Genomic DNA, 26,698 nt, shown 5'->3' on the forward strand with positions numbered 1-26,698 from the left:
ATACAGTTACCAAGTATAACGGCAACATCACTTAGTCGCAAATTATTTTCGTTAAATTGGTTCGTTATCAAAAGTTCTTATATTTTCGATTCGCTATAATTTATTTAACAACGTTTTACGTCCGTCAACGAGATAAACTTTGATACGTATGATTTGTCAATTACATTTAAGGAACCATTTTGACGTCTATTTTTCTTTGTCATTTTTCGATACCTTCAAATATTTGAGAATTTTTCGAAAAGGTACACGAGTGGTTAAAAATATAAACAAGACTTTTACGTGACTAATATTTTTACGAATTAACAGGTTTATTTTTCTGGAAACATCCGTTACATTCTGAACGTATTGGTCAATACTAAAATTGGCAGTTTTTTAGTGTGAATATTGTAAAAATTGACGGGTAAAATTAAATGGTATCGCGGTCCCTCAGGGGCTGTAGCATGCAAGTATCGGGCTTAGCAACCCCGAGGTACCGTAGCTAGACGGGGGACGGAGGCCAGTGGGCCCAAACAGACGTGTACAAAACACAAGACTAAAATGCAATGTACAGAGTTACGATAATGCGAGCTGAGTCGGAATTAAGGATTTATGTAAGGAAAAGTAATGTCAAGAAAAATAGAAATAGTATTGTGATGTATGGATTCCGTGCAATAACCAAAGTAACTGAAGTTTTTTTACTTTTTTCTGCATATTCATATAATTTTATATCGTAATTATCATCATCGAATTTATAATTGTTGATTTGTACATTAATAATTGACTGATATTGTTTTTTAATTTAAAAAAAAAAACAACACCACATAGAAAACTGTGGCGCCATCTCTCGGCGAATCGCCCAAGTTCGTCGTGTAGTTTCCAGCTTCAGCTGCTAGATGGCGCCACCAGACACGGAAATGTTCAATACATAAATTATCTACTTTTCTTTATATACAAATGTAATTTTACATTCTAACTACCATAATTCAACTTGTAATTGTCAGTTAGTACACTAATAATTTTAGAATTGGATTTCTAGTTTCAGTTGTTTTTCATGCACTGGTGTATCTCCCCAGAGACAGCGACCTCTGGATAACTTGGAAAAAATGGCTCGAATTGTTTTGAATCAACGGCATAGAGATAAATATCTAATTACTCAATAATGAGATTAATTAACACTCTTCAGTCAGAGTTTTATTATCACAATATTACATGGCATACGGAATTCGCAATATGTGGGTTATAGAAGACACTAAAGCTTTTTTCTTTTCAATTTTTTCTTACATAATAACAGGTAAATAAACACTCTACAATAATATCGTATTTGTAACTATAATCATCCTTACTTGAAGTGAATTATTTATGAAAAACACTGCTTTACATAAGCTTAGTAATTACAAAAAATCTTACACAGCTTAAATTTTACTCATAGTATTTATACTCAAATATTACAGACAGTATTGTAAATATTACTACTACATACGTAATGGTGAATTTTTAATGAATTGCAAAATTTAAATACGATCACACGATGCTCTAAATTTAATTATGAATCCATGTTGGGTGTAGATGATTCTTCTACTTTTGATTCCAAAGAAAAGGGTGGAATTCTACAATCGAAAGCATATCCATCCTCTCTTTCCATTCTGAATGTGCCCCTAAAACATTACAACAACCTGTATTACACCAAATATAAATAGAAAGAAAACAGACACTGATACTAATATTTTGAATCAACTATGTCATAATAATTACATACCACATATGTCCACTCGCAGCTTGTAAACTCACATGACTGCTATACTGAAAAGCAGGTAGAACTTTTGATAAAATAGGTTCTTGACCAACTACACCTCTTCCTCTGACGGTCTCCAATGTGCCAGAGAGACTGAATATTCTCCAATGTCTTTCACGTAATTGTACACTCAAATTACCCAAATTTTCCAAACGGATACAGTACCGCCACTACATGATATTTATTTTATTAATTGAAGAACTTTTTATTAATTTTAAACTAAATTTGTGTGTACTGTTTGCATTATATATTATAATACATACCCAATGTACAGCTGTTGTTTGACTTCCTCTACAACCCATGTAGAATGGTATAACAGTAACACGAATATTTTCAGTAGTCTCTTTATGTACATCTGATAATTCTAACCATGGGTGATTCTTTTTTTGCCATGCTCTAAGAGTTTCTTGTGCAACGAAACATGGATCTCGATTTGGATGGTACATTAAAAATTTATCAAAAAGTTCATGTTGCAATGCAGTTTTCTCATTCGTAGTGTAAGGTAAAACATCTTCATGAGCTACATAATCTAATCCTGGTATTGCATATAAACTGCGACTACTTTCATGGTTACCCAAAAATGTTACAGCTTCAGTTTGGGCACGCTACATTACACACATACATATGAATATATATAAGATTAATAAAATGTTGGTTAGCGTTTCTTTCATCTATGTATTCATTATACTTACTATGTAAGGACAATCCCTTTGGTCAATTAATACCTGATAAAATGTGTGAGTTCTACCTTTTACTTCTTTCTCGACGCTATTAAAGTTACCATTTGTGTTTCTACAATGAAACGATAGTTTTCATTTAATATACATGTAATTATATTATATATTGATGACTTACAACAGACATCCAATATATTTGATGTTAGCCAACAATAGTGATAATATTAACATGTAACAATTAGAAACAATTATTTAAAATAAATAATTATTGTTGTAAGCTTACTCTTCTCTTTTATTTGGAATATCTCTGTCATAAACTCTTGCTACCCATGGAAATAATATTACTCCACGATATCCAAATACTCTATGTAAGATTAATTGACCAGTTTCATATTTTCCTTGCAATTTTGGTGTTTCTAATTTTCCTACCTCTGCCAATCTAGAATAAGAATATTATTCATAACATTGTAACAAGATTGCTAATGAAATATGTAATTCAAAATTCATACTTTTTATTTTTAGTCAATATGTTCCTAAAAATAGTAAATAGTTTATTTTACATTAAATATTCATGACCATTTTGTGTTCTATGTATATACAAACTAATTAAAAAACTGGATGCGTAAATTTAAAAAATAAGACAATTATACTTAAAAGTAAGGATGAGTACAATGTTCTCTAATTCGATTTACATTTATAAGTACACTTTATAAAATAATGTTACAATTTATTTCATATCTTCGTTACAATTGTTACAATAATTTAATATGAAATTTACGTCACCTGATATGTCTTACGTGATACAAACAAGTCCTTTTCGGCAATTTAAGGAGGCAACATTTCAATTTGCTAGTTACAAAATTTCGGGCAAGTTCCATACTTTCTTAGAAAATATTTGTATTGAGATGGAATTTTTAATTTAGGTTAAAGAACACTGAATCGAAAATGCATAATATGTAGTGCTTTCTTGACATTTCTGAAGCTTTTTACTAACTGCGTTACAATAACGACTGTACACGTTCTGTTTACATGCGCATAGAAGACAAAGGCCGATTTTCATGACGATAATCACATGATTCAAGGTGTATATATTCCCCACGGCAAAACCTACTCTAGAGTCGGTTCAAGTCGGTTGGGCCCACGGACATAGGAAATATTATGTCTATGTCCACGACACGATACATACCTGGTGAAAACCAGTGAAAACCCTCGAATCCATTGCAGTCAAAAGAAGAATCCGCTGATCACGATGGGTACCTGTGAGTTATGCTTGTATTTTTGTTTATATTTTTCATCCTTACATTTCTTTCTTCACCTAATGTTTACACAATATTATAAAGTTGTACATGAGAATGTAACATTACATATTTATAAAAATGCAATTTTACTAAGAATTTTGCACAGCCACTCCCTGTTTTTATTATTTTTTGTTGAAACTTTTTATTGACGCGATAGTTGTTTACCAACGAAAAAGTCTGACCAATGATTTAACCATGATGCCACCTAATAGCTTTGCAAAGAGAACGAAACAAAAATGTTCAGAAAGAGGTATTATTTCCTTAAAATGTTAAATAATATGGTGAAATTAGAAACAATACTGTTTCGTATTCAAATTTGTGTACAAATTTTGTGATGTGCAATATTGTTTACTATAAATTATTTTGACCCACTTATTTAAAATTTTTAATACTCTAATGTTCATTTTTCATACTATCACATATTTTTTAACATAGTTTATTGTCTAATGTATAGATATGTCTTTTTCTGTTTTTAAAAACTATGCTAATCTACATATATGTATACTAATACATATATACAGTTATAGTAGTAAACTAATATAATCGACTATAACAATTAAGATAATTACATAGGAAAATAAATCAATCAAAATTACTACTATTATTATATAATAAATAATCTCAAGATTCAATTTTTCTATTTGCATACCTATACATTTATATGTATACCATATTCATAAAATCATAAAATATAACTCATTCCTTTCAAATATATATTATGTAAAATTATTGCTAGATAATGTAATATTTAAAAGTAAGTGTTATTTACTAATACTAAGTCATATAAATCAATCAATTGAAGGAATTAAGATATTAAAATGTTATTCTAGTCGAATCACTAATATTTTCTTTGTTTTTCTTCTAGCAAAAGGAGTCCTAACAACAGAATTCATACATGAATTACGTGATGCATTTTACGATAATAAACAAAACATTTTGGCACAAAATGTATGTACAAGGACCAATCCCATCGAGGCTTGTATTTCGCGAAAAGTATTGGAACAGACCCAACACGTTTTCACTCATAAAATCGAAATGGAAGGGAAGCCCATGACAAATCAAAAAACTTCTGGGCGATGTTGGTTATTTTCAATTTTAAATGTTATAAGAACTGCCTTCATTAAGCAGTACAATTTGGATGAATTTGAATTTAGTCAAGCTTACCTATTTTTCTGGGATAAGGTTAATGTTATGATATTATCAATATTCAATATACAAAACGTAATTATTGTATGTTTACTAATCCATACATTATTTTGTAGGTTGAACGGTGTAACTATTTTTTACATAATATTGTAAAAAGTGCACAACGACACGAACCAGTAGAAGGCCGCTTAGTATCATTTTTATTACACGATCCTGTTTGTGATGGTGGACAATGGGATATGATTGTTAACCTTATAAATAAACATGGTCTCGTCCCTAAAGTATGTTTTCCAGAATCATACAGTTGCGAATCTAGTTCCCGTATGAACAGTATTTTGAAAAGTAAACTCAGAGAGTACTCTAAAGTATTAAGAGATTTAGTAGCGAATGGAGCATCAGAAGACAAACTGGAATCTGAGATCGCAGACCAAATGCATGTTCTTTATCGAATAATTGGTATTTGTTTGGGTATACCTTCAGAAACGTTCACTTGGGAATATTACGATAAGTCCAAGAATTATAATCGTATGGGACCAATTAAACCTGTGGAATTTTATGAGAAATACGTGAAACCGTATTACGATGTGAATGACAAAATATGTTTAGTAACAGATCCAAGGGAATCTAATCCATGGAGAAAACTTTATACGATAGATTATTTAGGAAATGTTGTGGGTGGAAGATCTACATTATACAATAATCAACCACCTTCAGTATTAATGGAATTATGTGCAGAAAGTATCAAACAAAATGAACCTGTATGGTTTGGATGCGATGTAAACAAAAGATTAATAGGCAAACAAGGTATAGAGGATATGAACGCTTATGATTTCTCTCTGATGTTTGGAACAAACATTCAGGTCAATCTCACAAAAGCAGATAGATTACTTTATGGAGACTCTATGATGGTTCATGCAATGGCATTTACAGCTGTTTCGATTGATGTAAGTTAATAAGATTCTAAGAAATGATTTACGAAAATATGTTGGCAACTTTAAGAAATAAGTAATTTATAATATAATTATGTATTCAAAACCTCTTAATGCAAAATGTACTAAAACTCATTTCATCTCCAGGATGATGGCAAAATTAAGAAGTTCCGAGTGGAAAATTCATGGGGTGATGAACATGGTCAAAAAGGGTATCAATTATTAACCGCTGAATGGTTTAACGAATTCGTTTTCGAAGCAGTTATCGATAAAAAATTAGTACCTGCAGATATTTTGTCTGTATTTGAACAAGAACCCACTGTCTTACCTGCATGGGATCCTATGGGTACTCTTGCTCACTGATAGTAATGTAAGCTTAAACATTTAAATATGAAGTTTTTTGATTAATAAAATGTGTATAAAGCATTCAAGATTGAATGTAAAATAAAATTTTAAGCACACTGGTACAATAAAGTACAACAAATTAAGAGTTTGACATTTTCATAGTTACTCATCAACAATCAAGAAATAATTTTAGGAAGTTAAATTATAAGATATTGAATTATCTCATCTAAAATCCTATTGGATGTAATTAAAGTAATATACATTTCTACAATTAAATAAAATATTAACAATCTACATTTAACATAGTTCCTAAAATTTAAACTTATTGATTGTGTAATCTAATTTTTAATTTATTTTTTAGAAGTAACGTTCGGTTAGAATTTATAAGTCAAGTTTTGTTTTACGTTTTTGGTTACTACCATAGATTTTATTTACATTTGAGTTAACTGCAATATCTGGAATACATATATTGAATTTAATACGTTTTCTGCAACGGTATTTTCTTGGAAATTTTCATTTTTAATGTTATAGGAAAAATAGGTATATTGACTTTTCAGTTATACTCTGTGAATTTAGATACATGTGTAGTCCTATTTTGACATTTAAATAGTTAAAAATTAAAACAAACAATAATTGTATGAAATCAATAAAAATATTTGCAGATGTAAGAGACTTCAATTATCTTTTATTTGACTGTTGGTATGATCTTTCCATTAACATTATTTTTTCAATTATTACAAAAAAACCGTTTTTCTAAAGAATATTTTGTACATTTCATTTATTTTTGAATATAAATACGAATTTTAATTGACATAATTCTAAACTTTATAAGAATGATTTATTTTGACTAATACTAACAAGTTTTATGTCGTTCTTTTTGCAACTTGTAACAATATTTGAGTTTTGCCCATATGCCTTGACACATGTTTTGCAGGCGAACATCATTTTGTTTTAGTGAAAATTTATAAATATTTATTATTAGTTTTTTTGAAACGTCTAAGTCACCCTGTTGAATTAAACTTAAAGCACTATATAATTTACAACGAGCAACCAGGAGAGGATCTCCAAGGCGAAGTGCTAATTGAAACTGCCTTATAGAAATTTTTCCTGCTACTTCAGCCTGCGTAAAAATATATTATTCTTGAATTTATATGGCATAATATATATGTTATTATATTGTTTTCTTATTATTTAGTATAAAGTGTCTTAATTTATTTCTAAAAAAAGCGCAGTGGAATCAATTTTAAATATACATTAAATATTATCTTACACAATAGTGGAATTCATCTCCTAAAGCAGAAAAAGCTCCACCTAAAGTAGATAACCAAGACATAGCATGATTGATTTCTCTTCTTTCCAATGCCATTTGTGTTATCCTTTCATTCCTGACAGAAGAAAATGATACATTATTAGATGTTACTTTGTGCTGTATAACAAAACAATAATTTAATTTTTACCATTTATAATCTAAGAACTGTTTCTTCGGTGTACGCAATTTCATTAAGATTACATTTAAATTTAATTTATCCGAGTATTTATACATTAAGTATTGTAACAATTTATTAAATGCAGCTTTACGATATACTTGCGACCTTATTACTGTTACAACATACACTGATACAAAATAGGCATTATATCCTTTTTTACTTAAACAAATTTTATCTAGTTTGACATTGTTAAATTTATTTGCATTCGCATGTTTTTGATCTGTAATTTCCTTTTCTCTCACTTTTTGTTCGTATCTAATCGCAGAATAAGGTGTAACAATAACACTGTCGAAAATTGTGCTACCTCTATGTACAATCAATTTGATCGTGTTATCCATTTTCTTTAATTCGAAAAAATAAGCACTTCTTTGAATGTATTAAAATTTTCCTCCGTTATACATGGAGAAATTCTAACGAAACTATGAAAATAATACATATTATAAATATTTATCACAAATAATATCAACGACAACTACAATATATACATTCGATCTATATCAGTTAGAAAATGTACATCAAATTATATTAACGAGTTCACAGGCAGTACGTGTTCTGTAAAATAATTAAACCGACATATACATCCAACAGCACCTTCATGCATTTCTGAATATCGTATTTGCTACACAAACTTCTCAGTGCACGATGTTAGGTTAGAAATTTAATTGACTGTACATAACATATATAATACTTATGTATACGGTACAGTACGTAGTACTATATTACGTATCATTAAAAAGCAGGATATTAAAGATAACGTGATAGAATGCAAATCATTCAACGAAATGGATTTTACTTTTGAAATTTTCGAATAAAACATTTAGCTGGCAAAATAAAAACGATGCAAACTTGACACACGATACGTGTATGAAATTCAATTGAATTGTATAGAGATATTCATAGTAATATTCAAAGAATGTAATGAACCTTTTTAGAATGTCGAGTATAATCCTTTTAATATTGTGATATTATTGTTGAATTTAACTGAAATGGTTAAAAAATTGTGGTGTTCATAAAAATTATTAAAAATCAATTCATGTATTACATTATAATGTAACCCTTATATTATACAATTAATAATTACATTTATTTGTAACTTGTCTATAACACCTAATGTGTCAGTCTTGCATTTGTTCAGTCTTTGCATTTTAACACTTGTAATTATAATCTAGACACATTTTTCTCTGAAAAATGAAACTCTAAATATACTTTCGTTTATTTAAATACAGGGTGTCCCAAAAATGTTGTAACACCTTGAAAGCGGTGGTTCGGGAGGTGATTTGAAACAACTTTTTCCTTAGCGAAAATGTTGTCCGTGGCTTCATTGAGGAGATAATAACGGAAAACACTGACCAATCAGAGAGCGCGAGGATGCCGTTGGAGCGGCCGCGGTAGCGAAGGCTACGCGCTGAGCGGTCGCGTCAAGGTCCTTCGATGCACGTCGAGTCACTTGTTCGCGTACGAACGCGGCCGCTTAGCGCGTAGCCTTCGCTACCGCGGCCGCTTCAACGGTATACGCGCGCTCTCTGATTGGTCAGTGTTTTCCCTTATTATCTCCTCAACGAAGTCTCGGACAACATTTTCGCTAAGGAAAAAGTTGTTTCAAATCACCTCCCGAATCACCCATTTCAAGGTGTTGCAACATTTTTGAGACACCCTGTATTTAGTAATGTAGAAAATAGTCCATTTCTAAACAATATGTATACATATACATATTCATACAAATGATTTTGAATATTTATTAGTTAGTAATAACTTGTTAATCGATTGGTTTGTATATTTTTCTTCGTAATTGTGTTAGTTTCAAAAGAAAATTCAAGTCAACCTTGTATTTTAATTAGCTCTTACACTTTTATATATTACTATTATGTAACTATGTAAAAATTTTCTAAATCTACGTAAATATTTTTAAGATATTCTGGTATCTGAAAATTGTAATTATTTTCGCTAAAGAATATTATATAAATGATTTATTGTTGAAAACGATTCAATTATTCCTTAAAATTGTTACAATTTTCACAATTACTTAAAAGTGCCCCGAGAATAATGTGTAAGAAATGTTATTTTATAAACATTACTAAAATAATTCATTACTATAACATATGCTTTAAATAAACAAATAATTTTGTACGATATAACGTAGGGCAACACGAAAGCGTGTTACGTCACTGTGCGCGTCGCACCACCGCGCAGTTATTGGCATTTCCCAAAATTTCACCGACCAGTCAGATTCAACAATCCGAACACACCTCTGCGGCGAACCAATCAGAACGCCGGTATCTATTGTTGCAGTATAGTAGTTGGGGCAACGTGTGGCAATTGAAATTTAATTTGCCGTTAATATTTACAACGAAATGAAAAATGAATCGTCGCGAAAAATTTGTACGCATTTTAAAGTAGTTTTTGAACACGCATTTCGTGTAAATTTAGTATTTTAAAGAGAATTGTCGCGAGGTAAGCGTTTGACTAGTACGTCGCTGGGTGTCTACGAGTACCCCACCTTACGATTCGGCCTAAGCTTTGACGAGATACCTCTATTGGTATTGGGGTCTCCGACTCGATCGTGGCAGGTTGGATTTACCCCGTTTGTCACTGAGAAAATAGCTTTACTCAAATCTACGTTTTACAGTGGTACATTCACGTATTTTAATTCGTTTGTTTCTCAGTGAACATTGATTGGTAATAGCATTAGACAGGTTGCGATACATTTGATAAGTGCAGCGTCTCGTTGCTGACATTTTTTACATTAGACACGCGACGGTAAGGTATGGCGTTTTTGAGAACGGTGCCGCGTTGCAGTGCCGGTAAAAAGCTAAGGAAGTGTGTGCCACTTCCCATCGGGTTTCTCGAGAACGTAACGAAGCCATCGGTGCAGTTGGTGCAGGTGCACGAACGTGAATACACTGGCGCTGCTGCTAACGTGAAGCCGGTTCCTCGACAGATCGACCCCTTGGATTTGAAGTTTAACGATCCAGTAGCCTCTTTCAAAAGCAAAACTACCAAAGAGCTTCTGCGTGCTTACGTTGTGTATCAACTATGTTCGATCGGGTATATCGCCGAGCACAATATGACGGTAAGCTCCTACTTCATCTGTGCATGTATGTGTCCCATACGATGACGTTACATGTATACGTGAATTATACGTTCTATCCTTGTCATAAATTAGTTACAAGAATTTTTCTGACCCTCGTAATATATTTTCAAAAATGTACAAGTAAGCTCCTATGAGTTCCATGTATCTATGTGTCCTATACGCAATATGGTTATCGTGAATGAATTAATTAGAAGAATTATTATTCGTAGAATTTTTTCCTCGTCTTATATTTTAAAGAAATATGTAAGCAAGCTCTATACTTTATAGGTAACCTCTTCCGAGTTCACCTACGCACGTATGTGTCCTATACGATGACTTATACGTAATTTATATGTAGTATGCTCGTCATAAATGAATTAGTCGGAAGAATTATTATCAGCAGAATTCTTTTATTTCTCTTAACACATTTGAAAAATGACGAGACGTTCAAGTATGTTCTCTGGAATTTTACCGTATCCGTGTCCATACGTTTCCGTGCCGGCTGCTACGGCATTCGAGCGCTACGCTAAAAATTTCATTTTCCCCATTAAAATTCAAGTCAACCAATCGTACAGAATTCGTTAGCATAATCAGCGAGTGGTATCGTTTTGACAGATTTTTATCGTTGTTTAGTTTCAACTCTGCCAAATTCTCGATTCTGGTTATTTCTCGCGATTTAGTAGTCGGTCTAGAATATCGATTTGTCAAAGATAGTCCTAGGAATTAATTCGTGTCGTATATCTGTTTCGACTGGCGCATGATAAATAAATCTAGGTATCCCGTCCAAGGAAAATGAACGAAATCGTCCCTTATAAAAATTCCTCTTACAATTCCAATTCCATTATCGAAATTGCTTCGAAGCAAATAAGTGTGGTATGCAGATATGAATTACATGCGTATAGTTTCAACAGTTCCTGCAGCGGGCATTCTAGTAATTTTTCAATTTAAGTGTACCGCAATAGAGAATATAGTACAATGGAAATGTAGGTTTGTTAGGATTAGATTGATAAGATTCGCGTTACTTTGTTCCAATGGAACGAAGCCGGCCGTAGTTTCTTGTTAATTACAGGATATACGAGACGCATGTATGTGTATGTATAGACGACAGGAAAGAAAAAACCGTCTGGGATTGAAAGCATCGTTGACGGTATGTAATGAATGCGAAACGCTTCGGTTGAAAATCCCGACGACAGAAAATGGTTCGTTAACCGGATTTCACGGGGACTGTAATTTTTTATTAATTGTAGGTAGGACAGTGACCTTTTATTAAGAGCGTCGTTATTCGCACGCGTTTTCTATGTACGACGACGTGGCATGGCGCGTTATTGATTTTAGTAATGCTTAATATGTACATTGAATCGACCTGGCAATTTTGCCACAAACTTGTACCACCGACCAATTACGTAACTTCCTAGGAACGATCTGTACGAGCACGTAATCGTTAAAATCCCCGCGGCTCGTACGCTTTCGTGTGCATCAATTTTTCATTTGTATTTTTCTTACTATTTTATACTTGCTCGACGAGGTTATGCGTGGTAGCAGTTGATATACAATCGATTTTCGCGATCGACCATTCTTTTACATGAATTTTACGAATTCTATCCACGCTTCGTGTTTCTAAATATTTATCAGCCTAATGTTAATTAATAATTATGTGTATAACTTTGCTATGTAACTTGAAATTGAACACGATTAATAACAAAATTCTCACTTTCGTTCAATTAATACGTCGTCAAATGATTTAATATACGTGGATTAATTTGGTTTCTCGCTTATTATCCTTTTCGTACTTTGTATTATAAATATATTTTGTATAATACAATGTACTTTGTCTAATAAATTAAAATTTTGATCGTTAGCAGTTTATATCGAATTGGTCTCGCCTATATTCATGACACGTTGATCCTCGCCTTTGATACGTGTACATATGTTATATCATAGATTTCAATTTACATCGAGTATGCGATCTCGCGTCGACTCTTGCTCGATCACAGTAATTACCGCGAATCTTTATGCAAAATGAAGTGTTTCCAAAGGTTACCTGCAAAAATTGAGCCTAACTTTTTATTTTACTCTTCAAATATTATATTAATATATTTATATTAACAATATCAACTTCAATTTCCTTTCCTACGGTTCATTTAAATATTAAAAAATACTTTTCAAACTTTACTTGACATACAATCGAATTAAAGTCAGCAAATCAAACGAACTTTCGAACTACGTTCGAAACGCCCTATCCTAGGCCACCGTAACCATTTTCTAATGAACGATCGAAACGATCATCGTCGTGTTCCATCGTTAAAAAATTCGTCGAATGCAGTCGACGAGCGTGGCGACTAAAGGCGAGAGACTGCGAAACGCGGTCGCACTCCAAAAATCAATAATAATCAATACGGCTGTGAGACGTTCTAGGTAGGAAGAGTGAATCACCGGATTCTATTTACGTGCTCGACAAAAAAGGTGGCTACAATTAGTCGGCGGGACGAAAATCTTCGTTAAATGTAACAATATCCACAATGATCGCGACAATTAGGTAAATGGACGCTTGGTAGCTAATCCTCGTATGGTAAACGAAACGTTCGGATTCGTAACTCTATTTTTACGCGTATATGCTTGCATCGTTGCGCAGAGTTACATTTATTAGGTTCTCCCAAAAGTTTCTTTCGTTTTATTAGTAAGTAATACGTAGGTAATATTTTATGTTTTATGTTACGTTACTGAGTTTTCTACGATCTAGGATTTTGCTCAACTCTGGTTACAGTTGCTCGTAACGATATTTGTTACAGTACGGGCTTAGCAACCCCAATAGATAGAAAATACTTCTCATTTTAATATTGCAAACAGTATTAAAACAATGGAGGAGCCGTGTAAGACGATGATAAGAGGAATGGAAATAAGCTATCTAGTAATAAGTAAGCAATAGTGCAATAACTTTGTACAATAAGTTACGCACTTTAAATAAATGAATGAATGAATGAACGATATTTGTTAGGTTGGCCAAAAAGTTGGTTCGGTTTATTATCTTCATTTCGATTGTCTAGCGTTTAAAGTCACTTACAGGTGTAGTTCACCTTGGGCTTTTGTGAAGCTGACAATGCAACGGAATAAAAATCTCGATCATTGATGACGTTGAAACATTGAAAGTAAAATTCATGTTATTCATACAAGTATACTAATGTAAATTTGTGTAATTACCTTTGTAAAGATTTTATTTTGCATAAAGATCCGCAGTCTAGTGATGATAAATTATACATGACGGAATGTGGATCTTAATCAATTTTTGCAATTTATCAGAAACCTCGTTCGAATAATCGATATACGTGATTAATGTATTACTCAGAGATCAATTACCAGAACACTTGAAACGGTTGACTGATACGGGACAAATCGATCAGATATAAAAGTGAAATACAGGGTGTCCCAAAAATGTTGGAGGTCCTTGAAAGGGGTGGTTCGGGAGGTGATTTGAAACAACTTTTTCCTTTACAAAAATGTCGGATGGGGCTTCGTTAAGTAGATATTAATAAAAACAAACCGACCAATCAGAGTGCGCGGATACCGTTGGAGCGGCCGCGGTAGCGAACGAGAGCGACTACCTAGCGCGTAGCCACGCCTACCGCGGCCGCTCCAACGGTATCCGCGCGCTCTGATTGGTCAGTGTTTTCCGTTAATATCTCCTCAACGAAGCCTCGGACAACAATTTCGCTAAGGAAAAAGTTGTTTCAAATCACCCCCTGAACCACCCTTTTCAAGGGCCTCCAACATTTTTGGGACACCCTGTATATCGATAATTATTTGGTATCTCAAACGGAATTCTTTAATCCGGGAAAATCCAGAATGTTAACCTGACGTAACACTTTCTGGTAGATTTATTACATCTCGAGAAATATCCAATGTAAAATTTACTATACATTACATTGTTTCAATTTTAATTTAAAAACACGATTTCGAAGTTCTATTTGTTGTAACGAATTGTGATTGTTTTCGTACACGCTACCCCCTTGCTAAATTTCTAGTTACGTCACTGTTCTGGCCATCTTATACTCCTGCACTCGATAGCATCTCTTACCTCGTTTTAGCCTAAATCTCGCTATTCTACTCTACCTGCTCTCTCCCATCCTTCAAATACTGTGACACCTTTCTCTCTTCATCACCTTACACCACTTATTGAACCTACCCTGGCCTTGTTCCACCTCACCTTTTCCTCTTTCAGCTGCTCTCTATCTATTCTACCTATTTCTTCTTATTTTACCCTCACCATCCCTTCAGCTACAGTAAAATCAATTTCGTCCATTTCGCTAACATTACAAAGGGACGCTTACCTAAGTATAAAAATAAAAGGATCGCTTTATTTTTATACCATTTTTCTTTCTTTTCTTCAGGAATTTTTTCCTCGCAAATAATAAAAGTTAGCCCTCCGTGCTATTTGACGAAATATGCTTCATTTCGACCGAGGAAGCGATAAATAATTTTTATAGACAAGTTGAATTATAAGTTCGCAAGTATTTCGCTAATGCAAAATGGAGGTCACCGTTGACCGACATAACAGTTTTCGTGCTAATCTAAATTTTGTTCCCAATTGTCTCCGGGGTAAGGGAGAAAAAATGGCAACTGGCCAACTGTAGAACAATGGGTAGATCGATAAGAACGTTTACTACTTTAATATCTTGCTCCAAGAGCGACGACTTTTAAGTTTTACGTAATTAAATCATTCGTCATTCGAGAACGTATAATCTCAGTAAACGAACAAGGCACTTGAGAAAATATTCGAAGATAGTCGCAACCTAACATTCCAAAAGGTCGCATGATTACCCATCAGTGACCTAAACGAAGTCCCAAAGGAGACACGTGCTTCCGTAGCAGATAAGAAACTTGTCGTTTCATAGCTCTTGATAGTGCCAAATTACATGTGTCTTTGATAACACGTGGAGCAATATGGACTGATAGGCCTCTTCACTTGTAATCTGCAGATATCTCTCATTTTCAATCGTCTTAAGTATAGCTCTGCGAAAACTGTTCGATGAGGAAATGGTTAAGCTTCGAAGGTTTAGACAAGAATCTTTAATTTTCCATGTTCAACAAATCCCATATACTTAAGGCCAATGTAAATATTTATTCATTTTCAGGGACCACCATTCTTATCTTTTATTAAGTATACATTAGGTTGTCTCGAAAGTTTCTTTCGTTTTATTAATAATTAATATATACACAATATTTTTATGTTTTATGTTACATTACTGGATTGTGTACGATTCGTTTCGCTTCGTTACTGTTACAGCATCAATGTCTAAGAAATTAGATTATCTATTTATATAAACACTGCCACAAGAAATAATTGAATGCAACTCACGAAAGAATCTTTTAGGACAACCTAATAATTACATATACAATTTTATTATTGTCTTATACCAATTATCGTAGTATAATTGGTTTCGATGAAAAATTGTTTCGAGACACTGATACGCAGTGTATATTGTCTCCACGCGAGATCAAAAGTCGTAAGATACGTCGTTAGGTAAAAAGCGCGAAAGAGAGATAGGAACGGCGAGACTTTATATGCACCGTTGTACATATTCCTACGTTCGTTACACCTAACCCAGACACGGTGTAACCCTGAATGGCTGACTCAAAGTGGACTGTAGACCGTTACCTCGGGGCGCTCGAGAGTCAGTCAGACGGTTGCCAGACGATATTGCACTCTTTCGAAATCTTTCCATAAACATCGCGACTACCGGCTGCGTCGTTCGTACATGTAAGCCAATCGCAGTCGTTGTCCCTTTTCGCAAAACTCACGCTACGAAACACGTCCTTAACGCGTTGGTCGTCACGTAACGTTCCCCAAAAACGACTCATACTCGTGAAAATAGTGCTAGGGGTTAAGGAACTGAAAAAGTTAATTTCGAAGGTGAGGCGGCAATGACAATAAATTTGGATAGGATTTCTGAATTTGGACAGATTGAAAAATGAAATACGACAAATGTTAAATTATCTAATTTTCAACAGTCTCGAAACAAAATTTTAACTTCCTCGAAATTTTCGCGAATTTTAATTTGGCTAATTTGCCAGCAATTAATGCAATTTTTAATGTCTCGTAACGAAACGATTATTTCTCGGGATTTTCCTTGTTTCCTCGCATACAGTTCAAAATAAAATCTGATCAAGCCTTACAATTAATAATTAAACAATTACACATGAAAATTCAAAGTGCATAGGTCGAGTCGTCTGGTTTGGTGTTTCGATTTATTAAAAAAAATGTATCCGTGAAGTCCAAAGGGTCAACCATTAGTCATGCCCGCCGATACTGACCGATATCTCATTAGCAATTAATTGCAATCGTATTTAAACCACTGCAATTAATGAACATACACAAATTTTTTTGTAAGACCTCGTCTTATCACCGAACATGTAGCCGAATAAGTTACACATACACGATTTACGATCAATTGTCGCTCGTAAAAGATAACGCGAGTCGATACATCAAATTAATCATTCGTCGTTATTAATAGGCAATATGCATGACAATATCAGCGCCAGACAGAAGTAATCTCGGCTGATTATGAATTCTGGATAAATTAACGGAGACGATTGCGTCACGATGCCTCGCAAAGGTGTTGAGTAGGTATTACTTGGCAGAATTAGGCGAAAATCAGATATTATCAGAATGAAAGGCGAACACGAGCTGGTTCGATGACAAATGTGTAGATTGTAAACAAAGGAATATCAAAACAGAATTATTGGGAGAAAACTTGACGATTGACTCAATTAGAATGATTGAAGATGGAAAACACAGATTTTGAATTTCTTGAAACGTAGAAAGAGAATGGTAGCTTTTTATGTGGATTTTAATTCTGTAAATACATTTATAATACTGCTGATTTAATAACAGTATTATAAATGTATTTACAACAGAATAGACAAAGAATGATAATACGAATAATTCTCTTATTATATATATGTATATTAAAGAAATCAAATTGCTTGAATTAAATTGGATTATTTGTCGACAATATAAAATGTCTACCTTAAAGCTACCTCAAAAAGCTAACATTTCTTTCAGCTTATCAAAAATGCATAGTTCTGCATGAATATTCAAATGAAGTGTGTCTATTAAATCACAATTAAACGTTAATGGAAGTACATTTTGCTTAAATATTCACAAAGTAACGTTCCGATCATGCTATGTCGCTCAGCGGAACGGATTGCCTCGATTCATTAACATTGCATAAAAAATTGGCCAAATAAGATTAACGCCTGACGAGAGAAGCGATCGTAAATTGCTGAAGTCAGCATAGTACATTGAGGCACACGAGATTAAACGTGTTAAGTGCTCGTCAAGTTTTAAGTGTAACAGACGTTAATCGTTGAACTGCTGAACCTCCTGTGAACGATTTCCAATCCCATTGACTTTCGTCGATATTCAAATCTATACAGGGTGTCCCAAAAATGTTGTAACACCTTGAAAGAGGTGATTCGGGAGTTGATTTGAAACAACTTTCCCCTTAGCGAAAATATTGTCCGAGGCTTCGTTGAGGAGATATTAACGGAAAACACTGACCAATCAGAGCGCGAGGATGTCGATGGAGCGCTCGCGGTAGCGTATGAGCGCGGCCGCCTAGCGCGTAGTCTACCCTCAACCGGCATCCTCGCGCTCTGATTGGTCAGTGTTTTTCGTTAATATCTCCTCAACGAAGCCTCGGACAACATTTTCGCTAAGGAAAAAGTTGTTTCAAATCACCTCTACTCTGTATATACAGGGTGTCCCAAAAATGTTGTAACACCTTGAAAGAGGTGATTCGGGAGGTGATTTGAAACAACTTTCTCCTTAGCGAAAATGTTGTCCGAGGCTTCGTTGAGGAGATATTAACGGAAAACACTGACCAATCAGAGCGCGAGGATGTCGATGGAGCGCTCGCGGTAGCGTATGAGCACGGCCGCCTAGCGCGTAGCCTACCCTCAACCGGCATCCTCGCGCTCTGATTGGTCAATGTTTTTCGTTAATATCTCCTCAACGAAACCTCGGACAACATTTTCGCTAAGGAAAAAGTTGTTTCAAATCACCTCCCGAATCACCTCTTTCAAGGTGTTACAACATTTTTGGGACACCCTGTATACATAGACACCCGAGTAATAGAATACAAATTTAACCATTTTAAGGTTTAACCATTGAGGCATCTTTCAAAGAATAATTCGTAAAATTAATAGACATTTAAATATCAAGATTGGTCAATTTAAATCGAAATAGGCTTATACGATACATATTTAATCAAAAAGGATCGGGTGAAGTTTTGTTAAAATTCACGGAACATCTAAAAAATTCGTGTTCCTATACTTTTGTTACGCAGTGTGTCACGAATGTTGGTTTACACCATTACTAATTGTATAGAAAACAAATCCAGGCTCCTCGCAACAATGTACGCGATTGTCACAACCCTTCTTATTTTCGTCACACAAGCGTGGAGTGAATGAGCTCTCCTAGTAAATGTTTATCAGCGTAACGTACACCCATGACTCCGATTGTCGCCTATCGCGATTGGAGCCTGTAATCTAAACTCGGTTTTCGCTGAACGATTTGGACTGTCGGTGCAGTTCCGCGAATGCAGGTCAGAGAATTCAATGCTGTGAATCGATACAGCCGACGCACTCGATTGTCCAGGCGTCGGCGTCGGGGCGTGCTACTCTAGTTTTGCAGATACAAAAACACGTCGGATTTGTCGTGGAATTCTTTCGATATCTCCCGACCAATTTCGTTGGGAATCTTTTTGTAGTATTCATTACAAGCTGTTTGATTTGAAACACGTTTGCCTCGGATATTTACTTACGGGGTTGTTTTAGTCTAGATCGTCAATTTTTAGTTCTTTCTGAGGACTTTTGTTTTTTAATCTATAAGAAATTTATACAAAAGCCTTTGCATACATATTCAATCATATTTCACAATCTTTTACAGGTAAAAGTGCAAAGAAACTTAAAATGCAGTATCCAAATGAACTGGAGATAACTTCGTGAATTTTCTGAATTCCACAAAACCCTTTGGCAGATATATTTTTAAAAGTTAACTTGTTGAAGAAAATACAAAAAGAAAATCGATATTTTGAATGTTCTAGACTAGAATACCCCCTTAATATACGAGGTCTGTGACACACTATCAATTCCATTGTTTTATTTATTAATTCCACTATATTTGCTTACTTTGTCTCCAGTCCATAATCTCTAACAAAACGGATGAGTAATCGCTCAGGTGTACGTTTCGTTAATCTACGAAAACGAAAATTAAAATCTTGAACCCTAATCGTGGTGTTGTAGCGATAAGCCGCTCCATAAATAAAATATACTCGGAAATCCGTTCATTGATTTCACAATCGATCATAGCAGAACGGAATCTGATTTTCAATCAGCCTCTTCGACGTATTCTGCGCAATAAGCGTAATCAGTGCCTTTTTATCAGACGCGTGTAAAGTTTGGTCTCGAGTTCGAAAATTCTGATGTCGCGCAGAAATCGATCGAAAACGTAATGTATTCTTAGATTCGAACGGTACACTTGTGTACACAGTGGTAAGCAATCGTTATCACGCGAAGTATGTAATTCCTCTTTCTATCGAATATTATTATCACGATAACGATCAAATGCCGTCATTGGCATGTTATTTTTCTTGCTCGTGGAGTTCAGGGACGTGTAAATTTTTCATTTCTTCGTATATTGTTTTAAGCATTGTACATTCAATTTGAAACTAGTCAAAGTTACCGACCATCAATTTATCTATAAAGTAACGTGTCATTTGAAATAATATTGAAACAATACTTCAAGTAACATTATTTTAACCCAGGTCTAACTAGTAGTTGGTGCAAAGTTACACTTGTTAAAAAAAAAAAAAAAAAAAGAGCTGTTAATTCGTCATTTACGTACGCACGCGTATTCCAAATAATCTAAACAAACTCAACAGTACATTTAAAGACCGAACAGTTAGGAAGATTTTTGCAACGTGTTCTCCTAAATCAAGGATTTTTATGTAACGTTTTTATTGTGCGAATTGCGACGAGATGCGGAAATAGACGGTAACATAGTTGTGAAACACCTTACTTGTCAAGTTGATATTTGTAATGGTCATTATCGAACGATTCGTGGAAGACGTTAGATGATCCAACAATGGCACTCGAGGAGTTAACTTAGGCTTTTCCATTACTGATATCGTTACAATTTAACCGAGGATTAAAATTCTTTTTTATCGTTTTGTACGATGGGAGATTAGTTGTACAGCACTTCTAATTTCTGCAAATGATTTGCCGTATCATTATTGAGAAGACCACAATTTATCTATGAGTGCTCAGCTTTCTTTAAGCAGCATTTTTCTTGGCGAATCAGAACGATATTCTTCGGAGTTATTGTCATATAGATAAACAATGAATTAAAATTGTATTCAAATCTAACGCTTATAAAGCTTCGAAAATGGTTTAGAAATTGAACAAATTAAATGTTGTTGAATTTATGTGGTATTTTCCAAAGTCTATTGTCATCGTTTCAGATAAACAGCTTTAGGCTCGATACACGTTCTTAAATTAAGATTAACAATTAATTGTGTTTAAGTCTAACCCTTATTAAGCTTCGAGGAGGGTTTAGAAACTGGACAAATTAAATGTTTATTGTTCATTGTTATCGCCTCAGATAAATACATACCTGCTCAATAAACGTTCCGAAATTAAGATTAACAATTAATTAAAATTGTTAAGATTATTTCGAGATCGAAAGCAATAAATGTTTGCTTCGGATCTTAAATAAAGTATTTTCTTTATTACAAAGGAAACTAAAATTGTTGGTTTTTATAGCGTTCCTTTTTTACATTAAAGGAAGTATTTCTTTTTATTTGGAAACAAACGTTGTTTTAGAGTGTACGTTGGTTGTCAGTCACGAAATGCTTTTGAAACTCAATTGTTCGTGTTTATAGTGCTGCACAGCTTTCCTCTCTCATTTTTCTTGGCTTCTGTGCTACCACATTAGGTATCGACCCTGCCTCCACTATACACGTTCAGTAAAAGTACTGCGTTTCGATAAAATATTCACAGACTTTCGCGCGTTAATAGCGTCGAGGAACAAGTGTGCGTTTCGACATTGCAAAAATTATATAAATACTGGAAAAATAGTAGTAAAAATCGACAAGACGTTAGATGATCAACTTATAATAAAATGTCGGAAAAAATTCAATATAACCCTAGGGATTTCTGAGAACCACTAGGTATACTTACTTACATACCGTATACAAGGGAGCCAGATTATGCCATAAGATGGCTATGTTTAGATTCGATGAATAAATCGTGGTGATGGATTATGGCTATGATTCTGAATAGTGCATATTGTTCAGTATCACATTGTACCTAGAATAATCGATAAGCACCACAAAGATTGGTGAAAACTTGCTTTTGCATGCTGTAGCCTGACCTGAGGGAGATCAACGGTGCCCCTAAACCAAAATTCTAAATATCAAAATTCAAATTCAGATTCTCACTTGCCATAGTAACTTGTATTTCCTATAATAAGGGTTAGCTATATATATGTTTGCTTTGTAATAAAAATAATACTTTCTTTAAGATCTAAAACAAACACATGTACGAATATATAATTAAAATATAATCAAAACTAGAAATATTTGAAGCATGCGAATAAAATTTCTAAATAAGGAAGAATCTAATAAACTTCACTGGAAATCAGGGAATTTTTAAATCACTTCTTTGCGTTCGTCTCGATGCTAGAATATTTTCTTTGCCAACTCATTGGCCACTGTTTACCTATTGTGAATTTATCAGCGAGCATATAGAACATTGGCAAACTGTAATAATCATCGTAATACTCTGTTATCACGGCTACATAAACGGTAGACGTCGCGTCGTATCCAACCGACCGTTCTTGTAAATACTGCTCGTTAGTATGAACATTGCGCTCAGGTGGCAATTTGAGTAATATTAGTCGAACGACTTTCACTTCAAAAGATTTTCGTTTTCTTCTTCAAAAGGTTTTCGTTTTCTTCTTCAAAAGAAATATTTTTCGCAAGAAAAGTATCGCGCCCCCCCTCATTTTTCGCATTCTTCTTCGATAGCGATTTCCTCGTTGCCAGGATGCTTCCCGGACACTACCGTACAAGGACAATTGGGTCGCTCTGCGATTTTAACTGGCTTCATTCCAGATTCGGAAAGTGCCATGATTGCTCCTCGACTTGTCAGTCGTCTTCGCTACAACGAAATCAATATGGAAACTCGACCATATGAAACGAAAAGGAACAAGAGGGGGGACAAGACGAAAGTCAATCGCAAGATGTTCATTTTTGCCTTTGTTTGTTTTTTTTTTTTAATAAGGCAAAAATTGAAAAGATGTAATGTACTATGTATACACTACTAGGCGGTCTACAAATTTGCACGGTACTCGTAGTATAGCCCATTGATATTGTTGAAACGATAGATAAGATTCTGCGTTTGGCCCACTTGAAAGGAATAAATATTTCTTATTTTTCGAGTCTAATCTAATTTGATAATATTTACTAGAAAATGTTTTAGACGACCAACGTTTATTCTAATATTTATTTAACGTGTCAGCGTCGCGATACGTCTTATTTACTTAACAAAAAAAAAAGGTAAACTTCGCGTAGGATCCGACTCGTTCCTTGAGTGTTTATTATTTGGTCGACTGATTATTTATTCAAGCATTGTTGATACTGCGCGAGGAGAGATAGTGCAAGTGATTGTGCACACAAATGCGTGCTTGTTAAATAGCAGACGGGCCTCGAATAATCGTAGAGTATTTATTTAATATAAATGGCTACAATCTTGTGGTATAGTTACCACAAATTAGTTATGGTACTACTGGAAAGTAATTTAAATAATTATAATAGAAAATAATAGAAAAAAAAAAGCACCTCACTAATCGAGTCAAATTAGCAGAACGACGACGAGCACAATTAGTCTCGCAGCCTCGAAATAGAACAATTGATCTTTATGATGCAAACGCGAAAGGGTTGAACGTAATTGCGAATACGTTTCGTAATCGATTCGATGTGGGTAGGTTTCACAAAATAAATCACCCTAATCACAAGAGTCAAGTGCCAAAGGGAATTGTTTCTCGATTCTCGCCGTTTCCAGTCATATTGTTATTACGTCGAAAGTCACTTTTTTTAAGAACCACCCTAGCGCGCAACTTGTACCTGAATAAGTGGCTGAAATAATTCTGCAAAGAATTCGAGATTTTATTGCAAATCATTCCTGCAGTAAAGGCAGCGTAACGCGGATTTTTATTGCAAAAGCGACCAAGGTAAATCGGAAACATGTCGTGCACAATGTTATTTAGCATTAGGGTTGCGTAACCGGTATGCAAAAAATTCCAAAGGATGAAAAAAATTTAAACTTTGATCTTACGTTGTGGTCCCGTGATGTAACTGCGATAATGTTCGTAGTTTATTTAAAAAAAAAAAAAATATATATATATATATATATTTATTTTAAAAAACGTTCGTTTCTCTGTTTCAGTTAATGAAAATCGCCAAACAGGTGTTAGGCGAGAAGCTTTTCACGAAGCTTATGAAGGCGACATTTTACGGTCACTTTGTCGCCGGCGAAGACGAGGTGCAGATCACTCCTGTCCTGGATAGGTTACGACAATTCGGTGTTAAGCCCATCCTTGATTACTCCGTCGAAGAGGATATCTCGCAAGAGGAAGCTGAACGTCGTGAAATACAGTACGTCATAAAAATAGCAATCCTATCGTTCTATTCTCATTCGTCAACCCTTTGACTCCGAAGGGTGTATATACGCCCTCGAGAAATGGGCTCAGAGAAATGTTTATACAGGGTGTCCCAAAAATGTTGGAAGTCCTTGAAAGGGGTGGTTCGGGAGGTGATTTGAAACAACTTTTTCCTTTGCAAAAATGTCGGATGGGGTTTCGTTAAGTAGATATTAATAAAAACAAACCGACCAATCAGAGCGCGCGGATACCGTTGGAGCGGCCGCGGTAGCGAAGGCTACGCGCTGAGCGGCCGCGTCAATATCCTTCGATGCACGTCGAGTCACTTGTTCGCGTACGAGAGCGGCTACCTAGCGCGTAGCCACGCCTACCGCGGCCGCTCCGACGGTATCCGCGCGCTCTGATTGGTCAGTGTTTTCCGTTAATATCTCCTCAACGAAGCCTCGGACAACAATTTCGCTAAGGAAAAAGTTGTTTCAAATCATCCCCTGAACCACCATTTTCAAGGACCTCCAACATTTTTGGGACACCCTGTATTCGTTGAATCAAGCTTGAAAAAATATCAGCTTACAGGAGATGATGACTTACTTTCGAAAGTAAAAATTGAAAAGTTTGTTCGTTGCAAAAATTGAATTTCAGGAAAAAGATATTCATTTTCGGCATCCTGAACCGAGCTCTTCCCATAATTCATTCGTCTTTAAACTTCTGCATTTCAAAGTGTTTGAATAAAGCTGGCCCTGCAACGTTCAAATAATGCCCTAACGAGGAACTAAAATTGCCCGAAAACAATAGTGGCGAAAATTAATTAGCCCGTTTCGTCGGCGCTATCATCGTTACGTAACACACTATTTTTATTTATTCGGCGAAGAGGTTGCGGTATCGCATCTACACGTGCGGCGCGAAGCTTCCGATTGATGAAGAAGCTTCGACACGACGTGAGATTACACCACTCGTGAGTCACCCATGACACTCCACCAATCGGAAGATTTCGCGCCTCGCGTTGTACACGTGAAAATCATCGGCATGAACACGGGATGGCCGAGTACCACGGGTTCGCGTGCTCGCCACCTTCAGGTTGACCTCCAACGACCGGAGGCGTCATGCGGTCGGCTTTAATAGTGCCGAAATCTCGCATTCCTTCTAGCGAGATTATCAGGCCCGGTTATCTTAATTTTCGTCAACGCTTGATTGTCTTATCCCGTATCGTCGATAGACTAGTTTATCGGCAGCTTTGCAACATTTTCGGATCGCTTCCAGGCTGCCACGTGCGTCTGAAGTAGGCGCTCGTGATTCGTGAATGAAACTTTGCGCAGCAAATCTGTGAATAGATGTTCGATCGTCGTCGAGATTATTATTTACGTTGTTGAGATCAGGAATGGGAGGATTAGTGTCGTTCTTTGTAAGAAATTCCAAGTACAGCATTGTCTCGAAATAAGCAAGGATTTTTAATTGCTATTTTTGTTTGTTTAGCAAAGAGGTTGCAATCGGTCCATTTAACCAATGGATTTTCACACTCGAGCACGCGAAATCTCCAACTGTGAAGCCACGTAAAGCGATGCTTCACAGTTAAAGAGACCGGGAGACTGCAGTACTATGATAAAGTATGGAAATTGACTCCGCGTTCGTGAAATACCCTTTGTTTGGTCGATACCGACTCGTACCTCGTTCTGAGATAAGTGTCGCGCCGTTCTCCGCCGCTCGTTAGACACACGAAAGGATCTTTATTCTTCGAACAGTAAAGAAACGTCAAATCTCTTTCGAAACGCGGAAGCCAGCTGTAAACAATCAATCTACGACACCCGATGGTTACACGACTTAACTGTTTTGTTGGCTCCATGGTTTATTCCACTGTCTCATTCACCGTTTGACCCAGTCATAAACATTTCAGAAGCCAAACAGCGCCGAGCCGTCTACCTTCCAGGCATTCTTAATTCTTCTTCGTGTTTACATCTGTCTTACAGGCTGAAGCAAATTTCGCGCGGCTAAAAACGGCGGTATCTTTTATTTTTTAATCTTGAATCATTGAAAAACGTGTATCAATATTTTTAACGCGCACGTGTGATCGTACAAAATTTTCCTTGGTCTTCTAGTTCCCTTCGAAATGGCGGTATCTTTGTTTGTCAAGCTCGAATCACTGCGGAACGTGTGTCATCATTTTTGACACACACACGCACACACACACACGCACGCACACGCACACGCACACGCAGAGAGAGAGAGAGAGAGAGAGAGAGAGAGAGAGAGAGAGAGAGAGA

General features: G+C 35.1%; 4 protein-coding genes across 5 annotated transcripts in view; 2 read left to right on the plus strand and 2 right to left on the minus strand.

Moving 5' to 3' along the window:
- Positions 1-1,292: 1,292 nt before the first annotated feature.
- Positions 1,293-3,464, minus strand: LOC128879486 (polymerase delta-interacting protein 2). Of its 2 annotated transcripts, XM_054128666.1 has the most exons (7): positions 3,232-3,464; positions 2,958-2,981; positions 2,732-2,887; positions 2,464-2,563; positions 2,035-2,376; positions 1,736-1,941; positions 1,293-1,634 (listed from the first exon to the last, which is right to left on the minus strand). In XM_054128666.1, exons 1-7 carry the CDS (start codon positions 3,324-3,326, stop codon positions 1,523-1,525), a joined length of 1,035 nt encoding a protein of 344 aa, XP_053984641.1. In that variant the 5' UTR covers positions 3,327-3,464; the 3' UTR covers positions 1,293-1,522. The 2 variants fall into 2 exon arrangements, with proteins under 2 accessions (XP_053984641.1, XP_053984642.1); XM_054128667.1 differs by lacking the exon at positions 2,958-2,981.
- Positions 3,465-3,556: 92 nt separating this feature from the next.
- On the plus strand, positions 3,557-6,838 carry LOC128879484 (bleomycin hydrolase). The gene is made up of 4 exons (XM_054128662.1): positions 3,557-3,707; positions 4,612-4,928; positions 5,009-5,836; positions 5,969-6,838. The coding sequence occupies exons 1-4, from the start codon at positions 3,698-3,700 to the stop codon at positions 6,182-6,184; spliced, it is 1,371 nt and encodes a 456-aa protein (XP_053984637.1). The 5' UTR covers positions 3,557-3,697; the 3' UTR covers positions 6,185-6,838.
- Positions 6,832-8,513, minus strand: LOC128879488 (uncharacterized protein F58A4.6). Its single transcript, XM_054128668.1, has 3 exons — positions 7,624-8,513; positions 7,437-7,551; positions 6,832-7,286 (listed from the first exon to the last, which is right to left on the minus strand). Exons 1-3 carry the CDS (start codon positions 7,989-7,991, stop codon positions 7,020-7,022), a joined length of 750 nt encoding a protein of 249 aa, XP_053984643.1. The 5' UTR covers positions 7,992-8,513; the 3' UTR covers positions 6,832-7,019.
- A 1,663-nt stretch (positions 8,514-10,176) lies between these two features.
- Positions 10,177-26,698, plus strand: part of LOC128879779 (proline dehydrogenase 1, mitochondrial) — a 26,772-nt gene continuing 10,250 nt past the window's right edge. The window contains exons 1-2 of the mRNA XM_054129235.1: positions 10,177-10,723; positions 24,230-24,438. Of these exons, the coding sequence (XP_053985210.1) occupies positions 10,418-10,723; positions 24,230-24,438 (515 nt within the window). The 5' untranslated portion in view covers positions 10,177-10,417. The remainder of the gene's footprint in view (positions 10,724-24,229; positions 24,439-26,698) is intronic.

Source organism: Hylaeus volcanicus, chromosome 7 (genome assembly GCF_026283585.1).
Source record: "Hylaeus volcanicus isolate JK05 chromosome 7, UHH_iyHylVolc1.0_haploid, whole genome shotgun sequence".
In the NCBI taxonomy this organism is placed as follows: domain Eukaryota; kingdom Metazoa; phylum Arthropoda; class Insecta; order Hymenoptera; family Colletidae; genus Hylaeus; species Hylaeus volcanicus.